The sequence below is a fragment of the Lutra lutra genome, chromosome 7, assembly GCF_902655055.1.
Source record: "Lutra lutra chromosome 7, mLutLut1.2, whole genome shotgun sequence".
Lineage (NCBI taxonomy): Eukaryota > Metazoa > Chordata > Mammalia > Carnivora > Mustelidae > Lutra > Lutra lutra.
The window spans coordinates 27,450,207-27,468,979 of record NC_062284.1 but is presented as its reverse complement, the minus strand read 5'-3'; the positions used below and the strand labels follow the sequence as shown (position 1 = coordinate 27,468,979).

The window sequence follows — 18,773 nt, the reverse complement described above, 5'->3', positions numbered from 1 at the left end:
AATGTATATTTTACATATGTGCAGTTTAGAGTATGTTGATTACACCTCAATAAAGCTGTGAAAATCTTTGTTATAGAAGTATAAGCAAGACTTCTTTAATAAAGTGTTTTTAAAAATCATGTAAATCGAATAGTTTCTCATATATAAATTGTTCTTTAGTTGCTCTTCTATGTTTTGGCTTTGTTACCACAGAGGCCAGCCAGGAGCATAACAGCAAAATAGATTATTATTTTTTCTTTAGCTCAACTCCCTATCACTAAATTTGCCTTTTGTCCTTCCAAAGTAGATAGTGGCATTTTACATACGTATATATGTATGTATGTATGTATGTATTTTTTTAAAGTTTTTATTCAAATTCCAGTTAGTTAACATACAGTGTAATATTAGTTTCAGGTGTACAATATAGTGATTCAATACTTCTACACATCACTATGTGCTCATCACAGTAAGGGCCCTCCTTAATCCCCATCACCTATTTAACCCATCTCCTCCCCCAACACCCACTTCCCCTCTGGTATGTCTTGTATTTTAAAAGGTTAGTATTATATAAATGTTTTCCAATTAATATTATTAATAATATTAACTAGTTTACTCAAGACCATAGATGACTTAGAAATGTAGTAGGGCATTTTCCAAAACATTTGTTGGGAGGAGAGAGGAAATTTCTATGAAAAAGACAGTAATAACTTGAAGTAAATTTAGGTCGAGTACTAGGATGTTCATTAAAAGCCAGGAATTGGTTTTTAATAATTACCTCATTTAATAAAAAGGTGAGTGGATATGGTAGGCAGAATTATGCCCCACCTTCTAAAGATGTCCACAGTCCTAACCTTCAGAACATGTGACTGTTACCTTACAGACAAAAGGAACTTTGCAGGCATCATTAAATTAAGGGTGTCAAGATGGGGAGATAATCCTTGATGTCTAAATTGGTCCAAAATAATCACAAAAGTCTTTGTAAGAAGAAGGCAGAAGTGTCAGAGTCAGAGAATGAGATATGAATAGAAGAAGGGTCAGAGAGGTGCAACATTGCTGGCTTTGAAGATGGAGAAAGGAGAATGGACCAAACAATGTGCAAGGCCTCTACTGAAAAAGGCAGAGAACAGATTCTTACTAAGAGCTTCCAGGAGGAATATAATCTTGCCCACACCTTGATATTAGCCCAGTTAAATTTGTGTTGGATTTCTGACCTTTGGAACTGTAAGATAGTAAATTTGTGTTGTTTTAAGCCAAAAAGTTGGTGGTAATTTGTTAGAGCAGCAATAGAAAAACAATACAGTGAATAAGCATACAAAATTAGAGTAAGGAAGACACTAAGATCCCCCAAACATCATCGTTAAAAATAAAAGGATTCCATTTTATAGACAGGTAACTATGGTTTGAATTCTTCTCCATCTTCTGTTCCTTCATCTCAGTTATTTCATATGGATTTGTTGTGTTACTTGATTGGCATCCCTCCTATTCTGTTTGCCATGGTGCAATTCCAATCCTAACTTTCAAATTTTCTCAGCTGAAATGACTCCTTCCCTTCTCAACTCCTAATACAGATAAAAATATCATTTTACTTATTTTTTGACTGTGCCTCAACTCTCCAACATAAAAAGCCTTTATGAAACTACCACATGAGGTTGGAAATACAGTGTACCAGTTTGATTACAACAAAGTTGTCAAAAAATGTCATGCCTCAGGGTCATCAGACAGGCACATGATTTAGCAACAGAGGAATTAGAACATAAGCTCTTTGGAGGGCAGGGAGCATGCCTGATTTTATATAACCCTCAGAACTAGGTGCAGAGCTACTAGCTACTACTGTTCTTGGCTAGAAGCCAGAACTAACAGTTCTGTGCTAGTAACCAACCAGGGCAGGTCTTTGTAGAATTTGGCACTTATCCATTTCACAACCCCAAAAACCTGTGTGGAAAGGGGTATCCATAGAAACATTTGATGGTTTTTAAAAATGTTTTTTTCCCGGGGTGCCTGGGTGGCTCAGTGGGTTAAGCCGCTGCCTTCGGCTCAGGTCATGATCTCAGAGTCCTGGGATCGAGCCCCGCACCGGGCTCTCTGCTCAGCAGGGAGCCTGCTTCCTCCTCTCTCTCTGCCTGCCTCTCTGCCTGCTTGTGATCTCTCTGTCAAATAAATAAATAAAATCTTTAAAAAAAAATGTTTTTTTCCCAATTTCTATATAGTTATACTTTGATCAAAATATAAGTTATTAGAGGTGCCTGTATGGCTCAGCTGATGGTACATGCAACTCTTGTTCATGGGGTTTAAGTTGGAGCCCTACATTGGGTGTAGAGATTAAGTAAAAATAAAGTCCGTCTTATGGGGTGCTTGGGTGGCTCAATTGGTTAAGCAACTGCCTTCAGCTCAGTCATAATCCTGAAGTCCTCAGATCAAGTCCCACATCGGGCTCCCTGCTCAGCAGGGAGTCTGCTTCTCCTTCTAACCCTCCCCTGTCTCATGTGGTCTCTCTCATTCTCTCTCTTTCAAATAAATAAATAAAATATTTTAAAAATAAATACATAAATAAAATCTGTTTTTAAAAGTGTGAGTAATTAAATCCTTTTGGACAGAGCCTCAAAAATACATATTTTTGTTCAAATAAAACTTTTTTCCTTTTTTTATTTGGGGGGTGCAAAAGGAGAAGAAGTGAGAGAATTAAGCAAGCTCCACACCCAGAGTGGAGACTTGATTTCATGACCCTGAGATCATGACCTGACCTGAAATGAGACTGAGCCACCCAGGCATCCAATATTTTTCCACTTAATAGAGTGACTTACAGGACACTAATAAAGATTAATAACAAGATTTCCGATGACCCTTATAGTTTTAAAATATGTTATGATTCTCTAATTTTCCATGTGCTTAAAATATGATAAAATGTCATGTTCTACACTCCCAAACATGTAAAATGCATTAACATGTTAAAATATAGCTGCTTTTCTTTAATACCATCATTTCATTTTATCAGAAGGTAATCACTAGATGATAAATTCCTTCACATATCATGGATTTGCTCCCTAAGATATTCAGGTACATTTTCTATATCATGATGGGGACCTGGGCTATTTGTTTCTATAAAGAAAATGGGAAACATTTAATTGAGGAATTCATTAGGATGATAGGGAACCTGAGACTGCATGAACATTTCAAGTAGTGGGTAAAAAAAAGTAACGAGTGTTCAGCTAGAAATAAGTTATTTTATTTTAAAACACATACAGATTAATAAATATTATTGGAAAACTTAATAAATAGCCTTTCATATTTACATAAGGCAATTACAACATGCTGTGACTACTTCTATAAAGCAAAATATAAGCAAGTCTTAGCCATTGACAATGTGTGTATGTATGCTAATTGGAAGCTCCCCTGATACATTTACAGGAAAAAAAACTTATGCAAACAATCAACATGTTACATTTTTTTTTAAAATCTAGTCATCATCTCCTTCACGGTTATATTCCATTTTACAAGAAAGAAATGTTTATCATTTAAAAGGGCAAAAACACTCAGGAATGCTACTGAAAAACAGTACCCTTAAATTATTCCAAATTGCAAAAACAATGACATGGGAGTGGGGGTCAAATTATCATATTTTGACAAATAAAAGAAAGAGTCTGAACTTTTCAACATGACCTTTTGGCACTAGTGGTTTGGGAGCTCCTGACATTTACCTGGTATCAGGTAGTTCATGGTCAGGGTTGAGTTGCTTGGAAGCAGGAAGTTCAGCATCATTCATTATAAATCTAACACAACAGAATCGATCTGGTTCACAGGTCACTGAATCTTCTGCAGAACATAAACCTATGCAGAATGTCAGAAAATCTCATCACACCAACAGAATGTGGTCTTTCAGTGCAGCTTTTTAAAGTCCCTGTTTAATTCCCATATTTTATAATAGAATATAAAAAACCCTTCCTTTTAAAATAAAAAAAAAGGAAAATTAAAGCTTCATGGAATCGTGCAAACTTTACAACCAGCACTTCCTTTGCTTACTCAGTGCTTGAAGCTGCATGTCAGTAACACAGTCCTGAGCAAACAGGATGCCCAGTGCAAGCTGAGCTTCCACTGCATCACTCCAGAGCAATCCTGCACAGAACACTCTTGTCTGAAGCTATCAACACACGCTGAAAGTGTGAGTGCTCTAAAACAGGTGATTTGGAGAACCATCTCACCCCTTTAGAGGTAGAGAAACTGAGGCACAGAAAGGTTAAGTGACTCACCTAGAGTTGCACAATTCAAGGAAAAATAGAGAAAAGAACAAATAAATCCTTCTCCCTGGCTCATGCTCTGGGCCCTAGACTATGTATGCTTTTTATCACATTGGGTACATTTGAAATAGATTTATTTACATAATCATTGTTCTACTGAGTATCAATTTTTTACTAGACAACATTTTTTGATGTAACATAAAGTTACATTTTCTTAAAATATAATTCTCTTGTTGCATTTAATAGCATGTGAGAAATGTGTATGAAAATAAACAGGTAGTGATACTGGGCCAAATTCTCATTCTCATTCCTCTAATTCTTAATCTTTTCAAGTATATGATGGAGGTATAAGAATCTGGCCAGATGTGAAAAATCACCTCAAAGCTAAAGGACAGACCCTTAAAATTCATCACCAGTACAACTGTGAGGTGGAAATGAGGAATACAGAAAATTGAGGTATTTTATATGATAAACTGTTTTATGGTGTGTGACTGGTGTGTAACTAGATCTTTTCTCTTTCTGACTCAAATTAACAGACCTCTAGCTATGAATATGAGTAAAACATATGAAAACTAACATGGACATGTCCTTGGGAAGAAGGTCGATGCTAAGTTGTTAATGTTACATTTTTGGTCCCTGAGAAGGCGGAACACCAAGATTCCATCTAGTCCTGCTTGATGGGTGAACTACTACTTCCTTGGTGTCTCAAACACAGTGAGAAGGACAACTCCTTCAGACCACTGGAACCAATCAGACAGTTGTGAACAGATCTAAACTAAAGCATTTTTCTCTCTCTGGTTTCCTACTCTGTACAAGAGGCCTAAATCAGGATCAAGTAGGCATCAGAAAAGAGCAATGGGCATGGCTCTGTAAACAATCGGAGCACTTTCTCCCCTCTTCCAGATTAGTTGAGCAGCTTGGAAAAGAAAGGTATCATCTTACAACAAGAACTACGCAGCTCATCAACATCTTGGTCTCCATGGACCAAAGTGTTTGTACATACCTGGGAGATCCTGCATCTCAGTGCTTTATAAATGTCTAGGAACTAGCTTCTAGAAGTGAGCACAGTATTTACAAAGAGAGGAGCTGTCAATGAAGGAGGAGGGGGAGGGGTAACTGCACATGTTAATAGTATTCTCTTCCATCAGACATGAAACCCAAAGAAAAAGAACAAAACCCAACCTACTACAGCTGGAATGAACTTCTGGAAATAAAACTGAGCATAACTAATTGGCTTGAAAATTAGGAATTTAGGACACACATGGAATGGTCCTCCCAAACAGCAAAATGCCCAGGGTGGTCTCAGTGCTAACCCCAAATGAGCAAAACAAGAAAGCAATCTTCTTAAATGTAAAGATTCAGATAAGAAAACAAAGCATTGATTGAATAGTAGAGGAGAGAAATGGCTTATTTAAGTATCTATCCAGAATAAATTTGCAAATTGTGATCAGAAACATAAGATTTTAGAGGAAGCTTGAAAACAAATAGACAGTAGGTATTTTTTTCCTTACTTTATCAGAGATAAAACCCAAGGAATAGTATAATAATGGAAATGTTTCATCTGTAATTACTTTTGGAGAGACCAATGAGACCCATTCCCATTGTAGGCCCTCCCCTAAAACTCTCGCTTTGAGGCTTTTTTTCTTTGCAATTCCAAATGAATTATGAAAATGTGAATTTGTAAAAATAATAATAATTTCAAGTCAAGTTATATGCTCTATGTCAAACTTGAAAATTAGGTTATTAGACTGCTGGTCATGTCAACTATTTGAGGCTAGAGTCACACACTTGAAATACAATCATAAGAACTTTGTTTACTGGAAGGAAAGCTGTGCATCCTACCATAATAATCTGCTAAAACTAGGAGAGTCTAACTGTTCCAGAACAAGTCACCCTGAAGAAGAGACCCGCTATTACTACTTTCAGATTTTGTTATACTCTAAAAAATCATAGGGGTAATCATCCAGAAAATATCACCTCTGAATACCCATGGTATAACTGTGAATTAAAATATAATGAGAAACACTAATAAATGAATTTAAACTAATCTTCACTTGTAAATTATAACAAAATAAATAAGATAATTTCCATAAGACACAAGAACATTCTCAGTATACTTGTGTTATCACATGTATTCTTTTAATATCTCAAACTCCTTATCTAGGAAACTATTTTTATGCCTAAAAGTATACTGATACAACTACATGACATTTTCCAAAGTTCAGTTCAATAAATTAAGGCTTGCATTCCTAAAAATACCACGTAATAAAAAAACCTTCAAGAGCCGATAAAAAGAGTGAGGGAGTTCTGAATATTTATTAACTATCAGTGAATATAAGATGTAAAAAATTTTAAAACAATTCTCTTGCTGCTCTTAGTTCATTAAGCCCTGACAACCCACAATCATCAGATGTACTTTTAATTCATAAAGGTGTTCTTCACTTTATGTTAAACTATCCTCATTTCATTTAGCTTTTTCATTCAACACTCTGGGGAACAATTTCTTTGGTCTTTAGAAATGTTCTTTTTGCTTGAAAAAAAATTTTTTTTTCCCTTAGTGAGTAACTTCAATTGGGTATTATTAAATTTGATATTCTAGTTCTCCAACTCTACCTTACCCAATCCCATCTTCCAACTTGACACAGTTCCCTATTTAGATAAAATGCTGCACATGAAGTACATTATATCTTAATGAAATAATGTGCATCACTTTGTGCTTTGCTCCCATTTAATATACATACAAGGTTACTATAAACAGACGAATGATCTGTTTGATCTGAATACCGGCATAGTTAGTGGCTATTTTGCATTTCAGAAGCTTAATGAGAGGTTGGGTGATGAACTGTAGGGTGCTCTGCCATCTCAAACAATAGGGAGATGGATATGTTAATTGTTTTCATTTTTGCTAGAAATTCTTTTGAAAACTTACTATATGTGTTCCAATTTGCAGAAATTAGACTGAGCTTCACTGTGTCCTTTAATCTGTTCCTGTATTATAGGGAACTTGATATATATGCTATTAAACAGTTACTCTAACAGCGTTATTATCAAGTTAAATAATTTATTTCTTCTGAAGGGCCACTGAAAGAGAACATGGATATATGTGATACTGGGTCCCAGGTGCATAGACTGAATGCAAATAAAATCTTATGCTATTTAAGTCGATTGTCTTTAATTGGATAATAATTACATGCTAAAAGGATCAATTTGCTCTTACGGTGTCTTTCGCCTTGACTTTCTTCCAACAAATGAATATACTGTTATCTCTAAATGCTTTACATATTTATATTTTGAATAGTGAAATATTAAAGTATAATGAAAGAGTTATTCTAATCTAAGAGAACATACACATAGTAATCATCAAATTAAGTGAAGAGTTCAAGTGATAAAGGCACTGAAATTGATTTGAGCTATTGAAAGTCATCCTGTGAATGGAACTCTGTATCATGTTCATGTATTCTCTCTCTATTTTCAATTAAAATGTCTTGGAGTCAGGGGTGGGAGAGTCAGCTCATTAGAGGATTAAAAAAAATTAAATGTATATACTTCTCATTTGGATGAGGTACCTGAACGTTATACATGCTTAATGCAAAATAACACAACCACGGACACATTTACTGTATAGTCATACTTCAAGACAACAATTTCTCCCATTTCCAAAGTAATCTTCTAAATAAGAATATCTGCTCCCTGCAAAGACTAATCAGAAAGAGCCCATCTTTATTTTCTATTAAATAATGTTAAAATATTTTAAAAGGAAAGGGTATTCATGAAAGCTTCCAGGTTAATGGCAATGAACATGAGATTCCTCTCATCAGAGAGAGATGATGCCCAAGCAACCATTTAGCAACTTCAGACTGCAAAGGGCTGGGCCCCCGCCCTGGTGCTGAGTGATGCTCCCCACTGTCCATCAGACCACCCATTAACATGCAAGCAACTTTAATACCATTGATTAGGGTCTCTTCCACTTCACATCAAATGAGAGCCAGAAACCACATTCATTTCCTATTCCTTGAGCCACCCAAACCCCTGTTGCATCCTAGTCTGTTTTCATATTAGATTTGTTCATCTCCCCAAGGTTGAAATTGAACTCTTTGAACACCTGTATAAGGACAATCCCAACAGAGACAGTGGTGAACCCACAGGCCATACCCAAGAAGTCCACCAGGCCCACGTTGCTCCATTCCCGAAAGAGGATGGCCGAGGCTAGCAGGACAAGGGTGGTGAACACGACGTAGTAGATGGCCCCAAACACAGAGGAGTCGAAGCACTCAAGCGCCTTGTTGATGTACCTGAACTGGACAATGATGCTGCAACCGAGCACAGCCAGAAGCACCAGGCACAGGCAGAGGGCCCGCTGACTGGATGGGTTGTTGTGGAAGATGTCTTGGGCCGCCAGCCCGATGCCCTTGGTGGAAGGCACGGTGAAACTCCCTAGCAAGGAGCAGATACTGATGTAGACCATGATGTTGGTGGGCCCATGGGCTGGTGCAATCCAAAAGATGAGCAGCAGCAGCATAAGCAGCACGATGCACAGATAGCCCACAAACACTGGAAAACAGATGATTGTACTTTAGAGTCAATTCAACAAAACCTAGGCAGACGGCGCTCCTGTGTGTGTGGCCAGAGTGGGAGGTTTCTTCAGGAACACGTGAAAAAACTGTAGGAGTATTTGTGCCTGTTGCAGTGATCAAAGGCTACATACATAGGCCATGGAGCCTAGGATGTGGAGATAGTTTCACACAATCAAAAATCATCCCATTCTCCTCACAACTTCTGATTGTCTCCTTGGACTTGTAAGTGAAAAATACGTTTAAAATTACCACAGCCTAGGGACACCTGGGTGGCTCAGTGGGTTAAGCCTCTGCCTTCAGCTCGGGTCATGATGTCAGGGTCCTGGAATCGAGCCCCACATCGGGCTCTCTGCTCGGCAGGGAGCCTGCTTCCCCCTCTCTCTCTGCCTGCCTCTCTGCCTACTTGTGATTTCTGTCAAATAAATAAATAAAATATTTTTTTTTAAAGATTTTATTTATTTATCAGAAAGAGAGAGGAAGAGAGAGCGAGCACAGGCATACAGAGTGGCAGGCAGAGGCAGAGGGAGAAGCAGGCTCCCTGCCGAGCAAGGAGCCCGATGTGGGACTCGATCCCAGGACTCTGGGATCACGACCTGAGCCGAAGGCAGCTGCTTAACCAACTGAGCCACCCAGGCGTCCCTAAATAAATAAAATATTTTTTAAAATTACCACAGTCTAGAACCCAGTTTATGTATAAAACAAAATAAATTTTGCTTATATTTAATAAGCACTGCATTTTTCAGAACTTCATCAAGAGTTATTCTCCGTTTCAGAGGAATCCACTGCTGATGGAAATATCCGCTGAGTGTTTTAGTTAATAGCATGACACCCGCTATGTGTCTGTATTTGTAGCTGCCAGGGTGTCAGCAACTCCACATGGCATGGGGTCGGCTGGCTTTAGTATGTCTTCTATAGTCATACCTGAGCATTCTGTTTTATTATAAAGTACCAACCTACAATTTCTCCTTCATATTAGTTAGGGCATCATATTGAAAATCTGCTTTGAAATTACATGAACAAAGAGGTTACAATTTCCACTTCAATCTGAGATTGTAAAGGAGGTACCCAGGAGCTGGGCCTGACAGGGATAGGAACAGCATGGCCATGCACCAGACAGGCTGTGGGAGTCCCCTATCAAACAAAGGTAAGAAAAAGGAACTATGGAGTTCTGCTCTGGGAGAGGATCCAGGAAAATGACCTTAAAATTTCTTCTCAGGCATATTTGACAAAAAATTCATTCTGGGGGCGCCTGGGGCGCTCAGTTGGTTAAGCGACTGCCTTCGGCTCAGATCATGAGTTCAGGGTCCTGGGATCGAGCCCCACGTTGGTCTCCCTGCTCAGTGGAGAGCCTGCTTCTCTCTCTCTCTCCCTCTGCCTACTGCTCTACTTAGATGTGCTCTCTCTCTCTGTCAAATAGATAAATAAAATCTTTTTTTTTAAATTATTTATTTATTTGACAGAGAGAGATCACAAGTAGACAGAGAGGCAGGCAGAGAGAGAGAGGGAAGCAGACTCCCTGCCGAGCAGAGAGCCCGATGTGGGACTCGATCCCAGGACCCTGAGATCATGACCTGAGGCGAAGGCAGCGGCTTAACCCACTGAGCCACCCAGGCGCCCGATAAATAAAATCTTTTTAAAAAAAAATTCATTCTGGGGCGCCTGGGTGGCTGAGTGGGTTGGGCCGCTGCCTTCGGCTCAGGTCATGATCCCAGGTCCTGGGTTCGAGCCCCGCATCGGGCTTTCTGCTCAGCAGGGAGCCTGCTTCCTCCTCTCTCTCTGCCTGCCTCTCTGCTTACATGTGATTTCTCTCTGTCAAATAAATAAATAAAATCTTAAAAAAAAAAATTCATTCTGGTTTTCCACCCTTAGAAAAAAAATTTTTAAAAACTAGAAACCTTGGGCGCCTGGGTGGCTCAGTGGGTTGAGCCTCTGCCTTCAGCTCAAGTCATGATCTCAGGGTCCTAGGATAGAGGCCGGCATCGGGCTCTCTGCTCAGCGGGGAGCCTGCTTCCCCCACCCCCTCTGCCTGCCTCTCTGCCTAGTTGTGATCTCTCTCTTTGTGTCAAATAAGTAAATAAAATCTTTAAAAAATATATATTTTTTAAAAAATTTAAAAAAACTAGAAACTTCTTTAACTTAATACATTAAGTGGATAAGATAATATAAATTTATATTCCAGGTTAAAACAAAGTTATTCACGTTAAAAACAAAAATCTTTTTACTGGCATTGTATCTTCACATCAAATTGTTATGGTAGTATTCAAATTAGACTTTTTTTTTTTCTTTAAGTTAGGATCTGAATATACTGGTAACATCCAGATTTATCAAAAAGTAAGAGGCCTTTGGGCACCTGGGTGGCCCAGTCTCTTAAGCATCTGATTCTGTTTCAGCTCAGGTCATGATCTCAGGGTTGTGAGATCAAGCCTGGAGTCAGGCTCCAGGCTCAGAGGGGAATCTGCTTGAGATTCTCTTTCTCCTTCTCCCTCTGCAGCCCCCACTCAAAAAAAACAAAACAAGATACATTGTTCTGAAAATTACATAAAGTAAATTCTGCAGGACATTCATATCCAGTTTTCTGATTTTTTTTTCATGTATTTGTACTCTCATTTCTCACAGTTTTGGAAATATTTTGGCTTTTATAGGATGAAGTAAATAAAATAATACTAAATATTTACGGATTACAGAAAAATAGCCTTGGCTAATTTCATTATGAATCCCTTTTATATTTTACAGAAATTTCTGCTGCAAACTCAGTCATGGCCAGTTGAGAGATGTAAAAGAATGGTCAGATTTTTTGTGGCCCAGAGATGTCTGGATTTGGGATATTCGTGTGGATGCAGTTTTGTGCTGGTACCTGTCTAAAATTGTTGGTAAACAACATTAAGATGGTCTACTGGGAATAATTTAGAAGAATCTATACTTTAGGCTGGTATAATTATGTAGACTGTTGCTTTTTTTTATATAGCATTTGTCAAGCAATATATAGTATGTCAAAAATACACAGAAAAAACACAGAGAGATTTCTATGGGATATCCAAAGATAAATCAAACTGGCTCTCAGCTCTAAGCTTCACATCAGAGGGAAGTGCAGAGGCTTGGACACAAAGTGGACCTGAAAGGAACATGACCCAAAGCAGACCCCAGGAGGAATAACACCAAGAAACAGTGACAGCAGGAATGCAAGAAAGAGGTAGGGTAGGAAAACTGGGAGGTGGGGAGAAGTGAGAGGTAGGGGGAAATATGCGGGGAATGTGAGTTATGGGAGGTAGGGGAATGGGAAGGCCATGGTAAGCAGGAGTTGGGTAGGAGTAAAAGGGAGGCTGGAATGGATGAGACTGTTGTGGAGGGAGCCAGATGATGCAGTGACCCGCACCAGGTCTCCAAGGTCCAGAAGAAAGCAGAAGAGATCCTGAACATCATGGAGTGCATATGCAAGGTCTGGAACATGGGGACCACCAGGCCTATTCCCATACCTGGGGCAGCAGGAGTGAGGGATGCTATAGCCTGCAGGGCACAGTTGAGGGCCACTCATAGGCAAAGTCAAACAGAGGGTCTAGGAGAACAGACCATAGGTAAGTGAATTCCAGCCTACGCCTGGAAGGATCATACTGACAAGCAGGCTTTCTTGGCAGTGTTGCTACAAAGGAGTTACCTGGATTAGTCAGCTTCTCTTCCAGTTCAGCCTGAGTAGTAACACTCTCGGATTTTGGGGAGTGGATAATCAGCACAACAGAACCTGCACAGCTTAGCAGACACCCCAACTTGCCCAAGATGTTGAGCTTCTCCTTCAGAAGATAAGAAGCTAAAATGGACCTTTGTTTAAAAAAAGAGAAAAATCATTAAAATGTAAACCATATATTTGACTTGCATCTACTAATTATATGTATTTTGGAAAAGCCATATTTTCTTGATAGCCATATTTGTTTTTAATTCAGTTTTTAAGGGTAGAAAACATTAGAAATTTATTGAAATTTTACTTAAACATGAAGGATTTTCATATCAATTCCATGCAGTCAGTATATAGCTAATGACTCTTGACCCATACTGCCATATATTATTTCAATAAATATGAAATATACCAGAATAGGAAAGTAAATTTATCATTCATAAAAATGAAGTTTTATTATTAAATAAAAATACTGTTTATTTTTATTTTTTTATTAACATATAATGTATTATTTGTTTCAGGGGTACAGGTCTGTAATTCATCAGTTTTACACAATTCACAGCATTCACCATACCACATAACCTCCTCAATGTCCATCACCCAGCCACCCCATTCCTTGCACTCTCCTTCCCTCCAGCAACCCTCAGTTTGTTTCCTGACATTAAGAGTGTCTTAGGGTTGGGGCGCCTGGGTGGCTCAGTGGGTTAAGCAGCTGCCTTCGGCTCAGGTCATGATCCCAGGTCCTGGGTTCAAGCCCCACATCGGGCTTTCTGCTCAGCAGGGAGCCTGCTTCCTCCTCTCTCTCTGCCTGCCTCTCTGCCTACTTGTGATTTCTCTCTGTCAAATAAATAAATAAAATCTTTAAAAAAAAAAAAAAAAGAGTGTCTTAGGGTTTGTCTCCCTCTCTGGTTTTGTCTTGTTTCATTTTTCCTTCCCTTCCCCTATAATCCACTGTCTTGTATCTCAAATTCCTCAAATCAGTGAGAATCATATGATAATGGTATTTCTCTAATTGACTTACTTTGCATAGCAAAATACCCTCTAGTTCCATCAATGCCATTGCAAATAGCAAGATTTTGGGGTTCTGATGGCTGCATAGTATTCCATTGTGTATATATATATATACCTCACCTTCCTTATCCATTCACCTGCTAATGGACATCAAGGCTCTTTCCATAGTTTGGCTATTGTGGACATTGCTGCTATAAACATTGGGGTGCATGTGCCCCTTCAGGTCACTACATTTGTATCTTTAGGGTAGTGTGACTGCTGGATCTTAGGGTAGCAACTTTTTGAGGGCCCTCCATACTGTTTCCCAGAGTGGCTGCACCAGCTTGCATTCCCACCAACAGTGTAGAAGAGTTCCCCTTTCTCCTCATCCTTGCCAACACCTGTCATTTCCCGACTTGTTAATTTTAGCCATTCTGACTGGTGTGAGGTAGTATGTCACTATAGTCTTGATTTCTTTTTCCCAGATGCTGAGGGATACTGAGCACTTTTTCATGTGTTTGTTGGCCATTTGGATGTCTTCTTTGCCGAAATGTCTGTTCATGTCTTCTGCCCATTTGTTGATGGAATTATTTGTTCATTAGGTATTGAGTTTGATAAGTTCTTTATAGATTTTGGATACCAGCCCTTTATCTGATATGTCATTTGCAAATATCTTCTCCCATCCTGTCAGTTGTCTATTGGTTTTCTTGACTGTTTCCTTTGCTGTGAAAAAAGATTTTTATCTTGATGAAGTCCCAATAGTTCATTTTTGCCTTTGCTTTCCTTGCCTTTGGCAATGTGTCCAGGAAGAAGTTGCTGCAGCTGAGGTCGAAGAGGTTATTGCCTGTGTTCTGCTCAAGGATTTTGATGGACTCCTATCTCATATTGAGGTCTTTCATTCACTTTGAGTCTATTTTTGCATGTGGTGTAAGGAAATTCCCCAGTTTCATTCTTATGCAAGTGGCTGTCCAATTTTCCCAGCACCCATTTGTTGAAGAGACTGTCTTTTTTCATTGGACATTCTTTCCTGCCTTGTCGAAGATTAGTTGACCAAAGAGCTAAGGATCCATTTCTGGGCTCTATAGTCTGTTCCATTGATCTATGTGTTTGTTCTCATGCCAGTACCAAACTGTCTTGATGATGACAGCTTTGTAATATAGCTTGAAGTCTGGAATTGTGATTCCGCCAGCTTTGGTTTTCTTTTTCAACATTCCTCTGGCTAGGTGGGGGCTTTTCTGGTTCTATATAAATTTAGGATTATTTGTTAAATTTCTTTGAAAAAAGTTGATGGTATTTTGATAGGGATTGCCTTAAATGTGTAGACTGCTCTAGGTAGTACAGACATTTTCACAATATTTGTTCTTTCAACCCATGAGCTTGGAACGTTGTTATATTTCTTTGTGTCTTCCTCAAATTCTTTCATGAATATTCTATAGCTTTTTGAGTATAGATTCTTTGTCTCTTTGGTTAGATTTATTTCTAGGTATCTTATAGTTTTGGGTGCAATTGTAAATGGGATCAACTCCTTAATTTCTCTGTCTTCTATCTTCCTGTAGGTGTATAGAAATGCAACTCATTTTTGTGTATTGATTTTGTATACTGACACTTTATTGAATTCCTGTATGAGTCTAGCAGTTTTGGGATAGGGTCTTCTGGATTTTCCACATAAAGGATATGTCATCTGCAAAGAGAGTTTGACTTCTTCTTTGCCAATTCAGATGCCTTTTATTTCTTTTTGTTGCCTGGTTGCTGAGGCTAGGACTTCTAGTACTATGTTGAACAGTAGTGGTGATAGTAGACATTCCTGCTGTTTCTGACCTTAGGGGAAAAGCTCTCAGTCTTTTTCCCCATTGAGAATGATATTTGCTGTGAGTTTTTCATAAACGGCTTTTATGATATTGAGTTATGTACCCTCTATCACTACACTGTGAAGAGTTTTAATCAAGAAAGGATGCTGTACTTTGTCAAATGCTTTTTTGCATCTATTGAGACTATCATAAATTCTTGTTCTTTCTTTTATTAATGTATTGTATGACATAGATTGTTTTGTGGATGTTGAGCCAACTTTGCAGATGTTGAACCAAGCCTGCAACCCAGGAATAAATCCCACAACCTTTTAATGTACTGCTGTATCCTATTGACTAGTATTTTGGTGAGAATTTTTGCATCCATACTCATCAGGGATATTTGTACGTAATTCTCCTTTTTGATGGGGTCTTTGTCTGGTTTTGGGATCAAGGTACTCCTGGCCTCATAAAATGAGTTTAGGAGCTTACCTTCCATTTCTGTTTTCTATTTTAGAAGAGTTTCTGGAAAACAAGTATTGATTCTTTAAATGTTTGGTAGAATTTCACTGGGAAGCCACGTAGCCCTGAGCATTTTGTTGGGAGAATTTTGATTACTGCTTCAATTTCCTTGCTGGTTATAGGTCTGTTCAGGTTTTCTATTTCTTTCTGGTTCAGTTTTGGTAGTTTATACGCCTCTAGGAATGCATCCATTTCTACTAGATTGTCTAATTTGCTGATGTATACTTGTCTATAACATGTTCTTATAATTGTTTTTATTTCCTTGGTGCTGGTTGTGATCTTTTCTCTTTCATTCATGAGTTTATTACTTTGGGTCCTTTCTCTTCTCTTTTTGATAAATCTGCTATGGGTTTATCAATCTTATTAATTCTTTCAAAGAACAAGCTCCTAGTTTTGTTGATCTGTCCTACTGTTCTTTTGGTTTCTATTGAATTTATTTCTGCTCCGATCTTTAATATTTCTCTTCTCCTGCTGAGCTTAGGCTTTATTTGCTGTTCTTTCCCCAACTCCTTTCAGTGTAGGGTTAGGTTGTGTATCTGAGACCTTTCTTATCTCTTGAGAAAGCCTTTTATACTATATACTTCCCTCTTAGGACTGCTATTCCTGCATCCCAAAGATTTTGGACAGTTGTGTTTTCATTTTCATTTGTTTCCATGAATTATTTCAAATCTTCTTTAATTTCCTGGTTGACCCATTCATTCTTTAGTAGGATGCTCTTTAGCCTCCATGTATTTGAGTAACTTCCAATTTTCCTCTTGTGACTGAGTTCTAGTTTCAAAGCATTGTGGTCTGAAAATATGCAGGGAATCATCCCAATCTTTTGGTACCAGTTGAGACTTGATTTGTGACCCAGGATGTGATCTATTCTGGAGAATGTTCCATGTGCACTAGAGAAGAATGTGTATTCTGTTGCTTTGGAATGGAATGTTCTGACTATGTCTGTAATGACCATCTGGTCCACTGTGTTATTTAAAGCCTTTATTTCCTTGTTGATGTTTTGCTTAGATGATCTGTCCATTTCAGTGAGGGGAGTGTTAAAGTCCCCTACTATTATCATATTATGGTCAATGTTTTTCTTTGCTTTTGTTATTAATTGGCTTATATAATTAGCTGTTCTAATATTAGGAGCATAGATATTTAAAATTGTTAGACCTTCTTGTTGGACACTCCCTTTAAGTATGATATAGTATCCTTCCTCTTTTCTTATTATAGTTTTTGGCTTAAAATCTAATTTGTCTGATATAAGAATTGCCACCTCACCTTTCTTTTGATGTCCATTAGCATGGTAATTTGTTTTCCACCCCCTCACTTTAAATCTGGAAGTGTCTTTGGGTCTAAAATGAGTCTCCTGCAGACAGCATATCGATGGGTCTTTTTTTTTTTTAATCGAATCTGATACCCTGTGTCTTTTGACTGGGGCATTTTAGCCCACTTACATTCAGGGTAACTATTGAAAGATATGGATTTAGTGCCATTGAATTGTTTGTAAGGTGACTGTTACTGTATATTGTCTCTGTTCCTTCCTAGTCTTTGTTACTTTTAGGCTCTCTCTTTGCTTAGAAAGAACCCCTTTCAATATTTCCTGTAGGGCTGGTTTGGTGTTTGCAAATTCTTTTAGTTTTTGTTTGTCCTGCTTTTAATTTATTAAATTTATTTATTAAAGCTTTTTATTTCTCCTATTTTCAGCAACAGGCTAGCTGGATACAGTATTCTTGGCTGCATATTTTTCTCATTTAGTGGTCTGATTATATCATAACAGTCCCTTCCAGCTTGCCAGATCTCTGTGGATAGGTCTGCTGCCAATCTAATATTTCTACCATTGTAGGATACAGACCTCTTGTCCCAAGCTACTTTCCAGATTTTCTCTTTGTCTCTGAAGATTGTAAATTTTACTATATATGACAGGGTGATGAACTATTTTTATTGATTTTGATGGGGGTTCTCTGTGCCTCCTGGATTTTGATGCCTATTTACTTCCCCAAATTAGGGATGTTCTCCACTATAATTTGGTCCAATATACCTTCTGCCCCTCTCTCTCTTTCTTCTTCTGGGATCCCAATTATTCTAATATTATTTCATCTTAGGGTATCACTTATCTCTCGAATTCTACCCTCATGATCCAGTAGTTATTTATCTTTCTTTTTCTCAGCTTCTTTATTCTCCATCATTTGGTCTTTCTGTAACACTAATTCTTTCTTCTACCTCATTTATCCAAGCAGTGAGAGCCTCCATTTTTTATTGCACCTCATAAATAGCTTTTTTTATTTCAACTTGGTTAGATTTAAGTTCTTTTGTTTCTCCAGAAAGGGATTTTATTTCTCCAGAAAAGGATTCTCTATTTTCTATGCTTTTTTCAAGCCCAGCTAGCATCTTTATAATCATTGTTCTGAACTCTGTTCTGATATCTAACTAATGTCCATATTGATTAGATCAATCGCAGTCAGTACTACCTCTTGTTCTTTTTTTTTTGAGGTAAGTTGTTCCACCTTGTCATTTTGTCTAGAGAAGAACAGATGAATGAGAGAACAAAATGCTAAAAGGGTAACAATGACCCCAGAAAAATATACACTAACCAAATCAGAAGAGGCATGAAACTAGGGAGAGATGGGGGGAAAAAAAGAAATATAAATATACATATACATATATTTATATATATATTATATCATATTATATTACAATGTTATCTATTATATTATATATTACCATATATGTGAAAATATGTCATGTATCCAATTATATGAATATATGATTAGGCTGATGAATAGGACAGAGCCACACACTTGATTTTAGGTGCATTTTGGTCTGTTAGAAGAAACTGCCTCCCAAAATTGTAAAGAAAGAAAAACTTACATATATACAAAAATAAAGGTAAACATGAAGAGATGGAATATGACTAAAAAGATGAAAATTTTAAAAAGATTTTAAAAGAGTAATTGATAAGAAGTTGGTTGAAAAAGGGAAAAAAAAAGAGAGAGAGAGAATGTGATCAGGCTGGAGACCAAAACAAAGCCATATGCTAGATTTA

General features: G+C 37.8%; 1 protein-coding gene across 2 annotated transcripts in view; it reads right to left on the bottom strand.

Moving 5' to 3' along the window:
• Positions 1-3,186: 3,186 nt before the first annotated feature.
• The window catches only part of NIPA1 (NIPA magnesium transporter 1), a 76,395-nt gene continuing 60,808 nt past the window's right edge, over positions 3,187-18,773 (bottom strand). Inside the window, exons 4-6 of one of the 2 annotated variants that reach the window (XM_047737914.1) lie at positions 12,438-12,598; positions 8,364-8,762; positions 3,187-3,804 (exon numbers count right to left, since the gene is read on the bottom strand). In XM_047737914.1, the coding sequence (XP_047593870.1) occupies positions 3,671-3,804; positions 8,364-8,762; positions 12,438-12,598 (694 nt within the window). In that variant the 3' untranslated portion in view covers positions 3,187-3,670. Of the gene's footprint in view, positions 8,763-12,437; positions 12,599-18,773 lie in introns of both variants that reach the window. The other variant, XM_047737915.1, reaches the window with a different exon arrangement.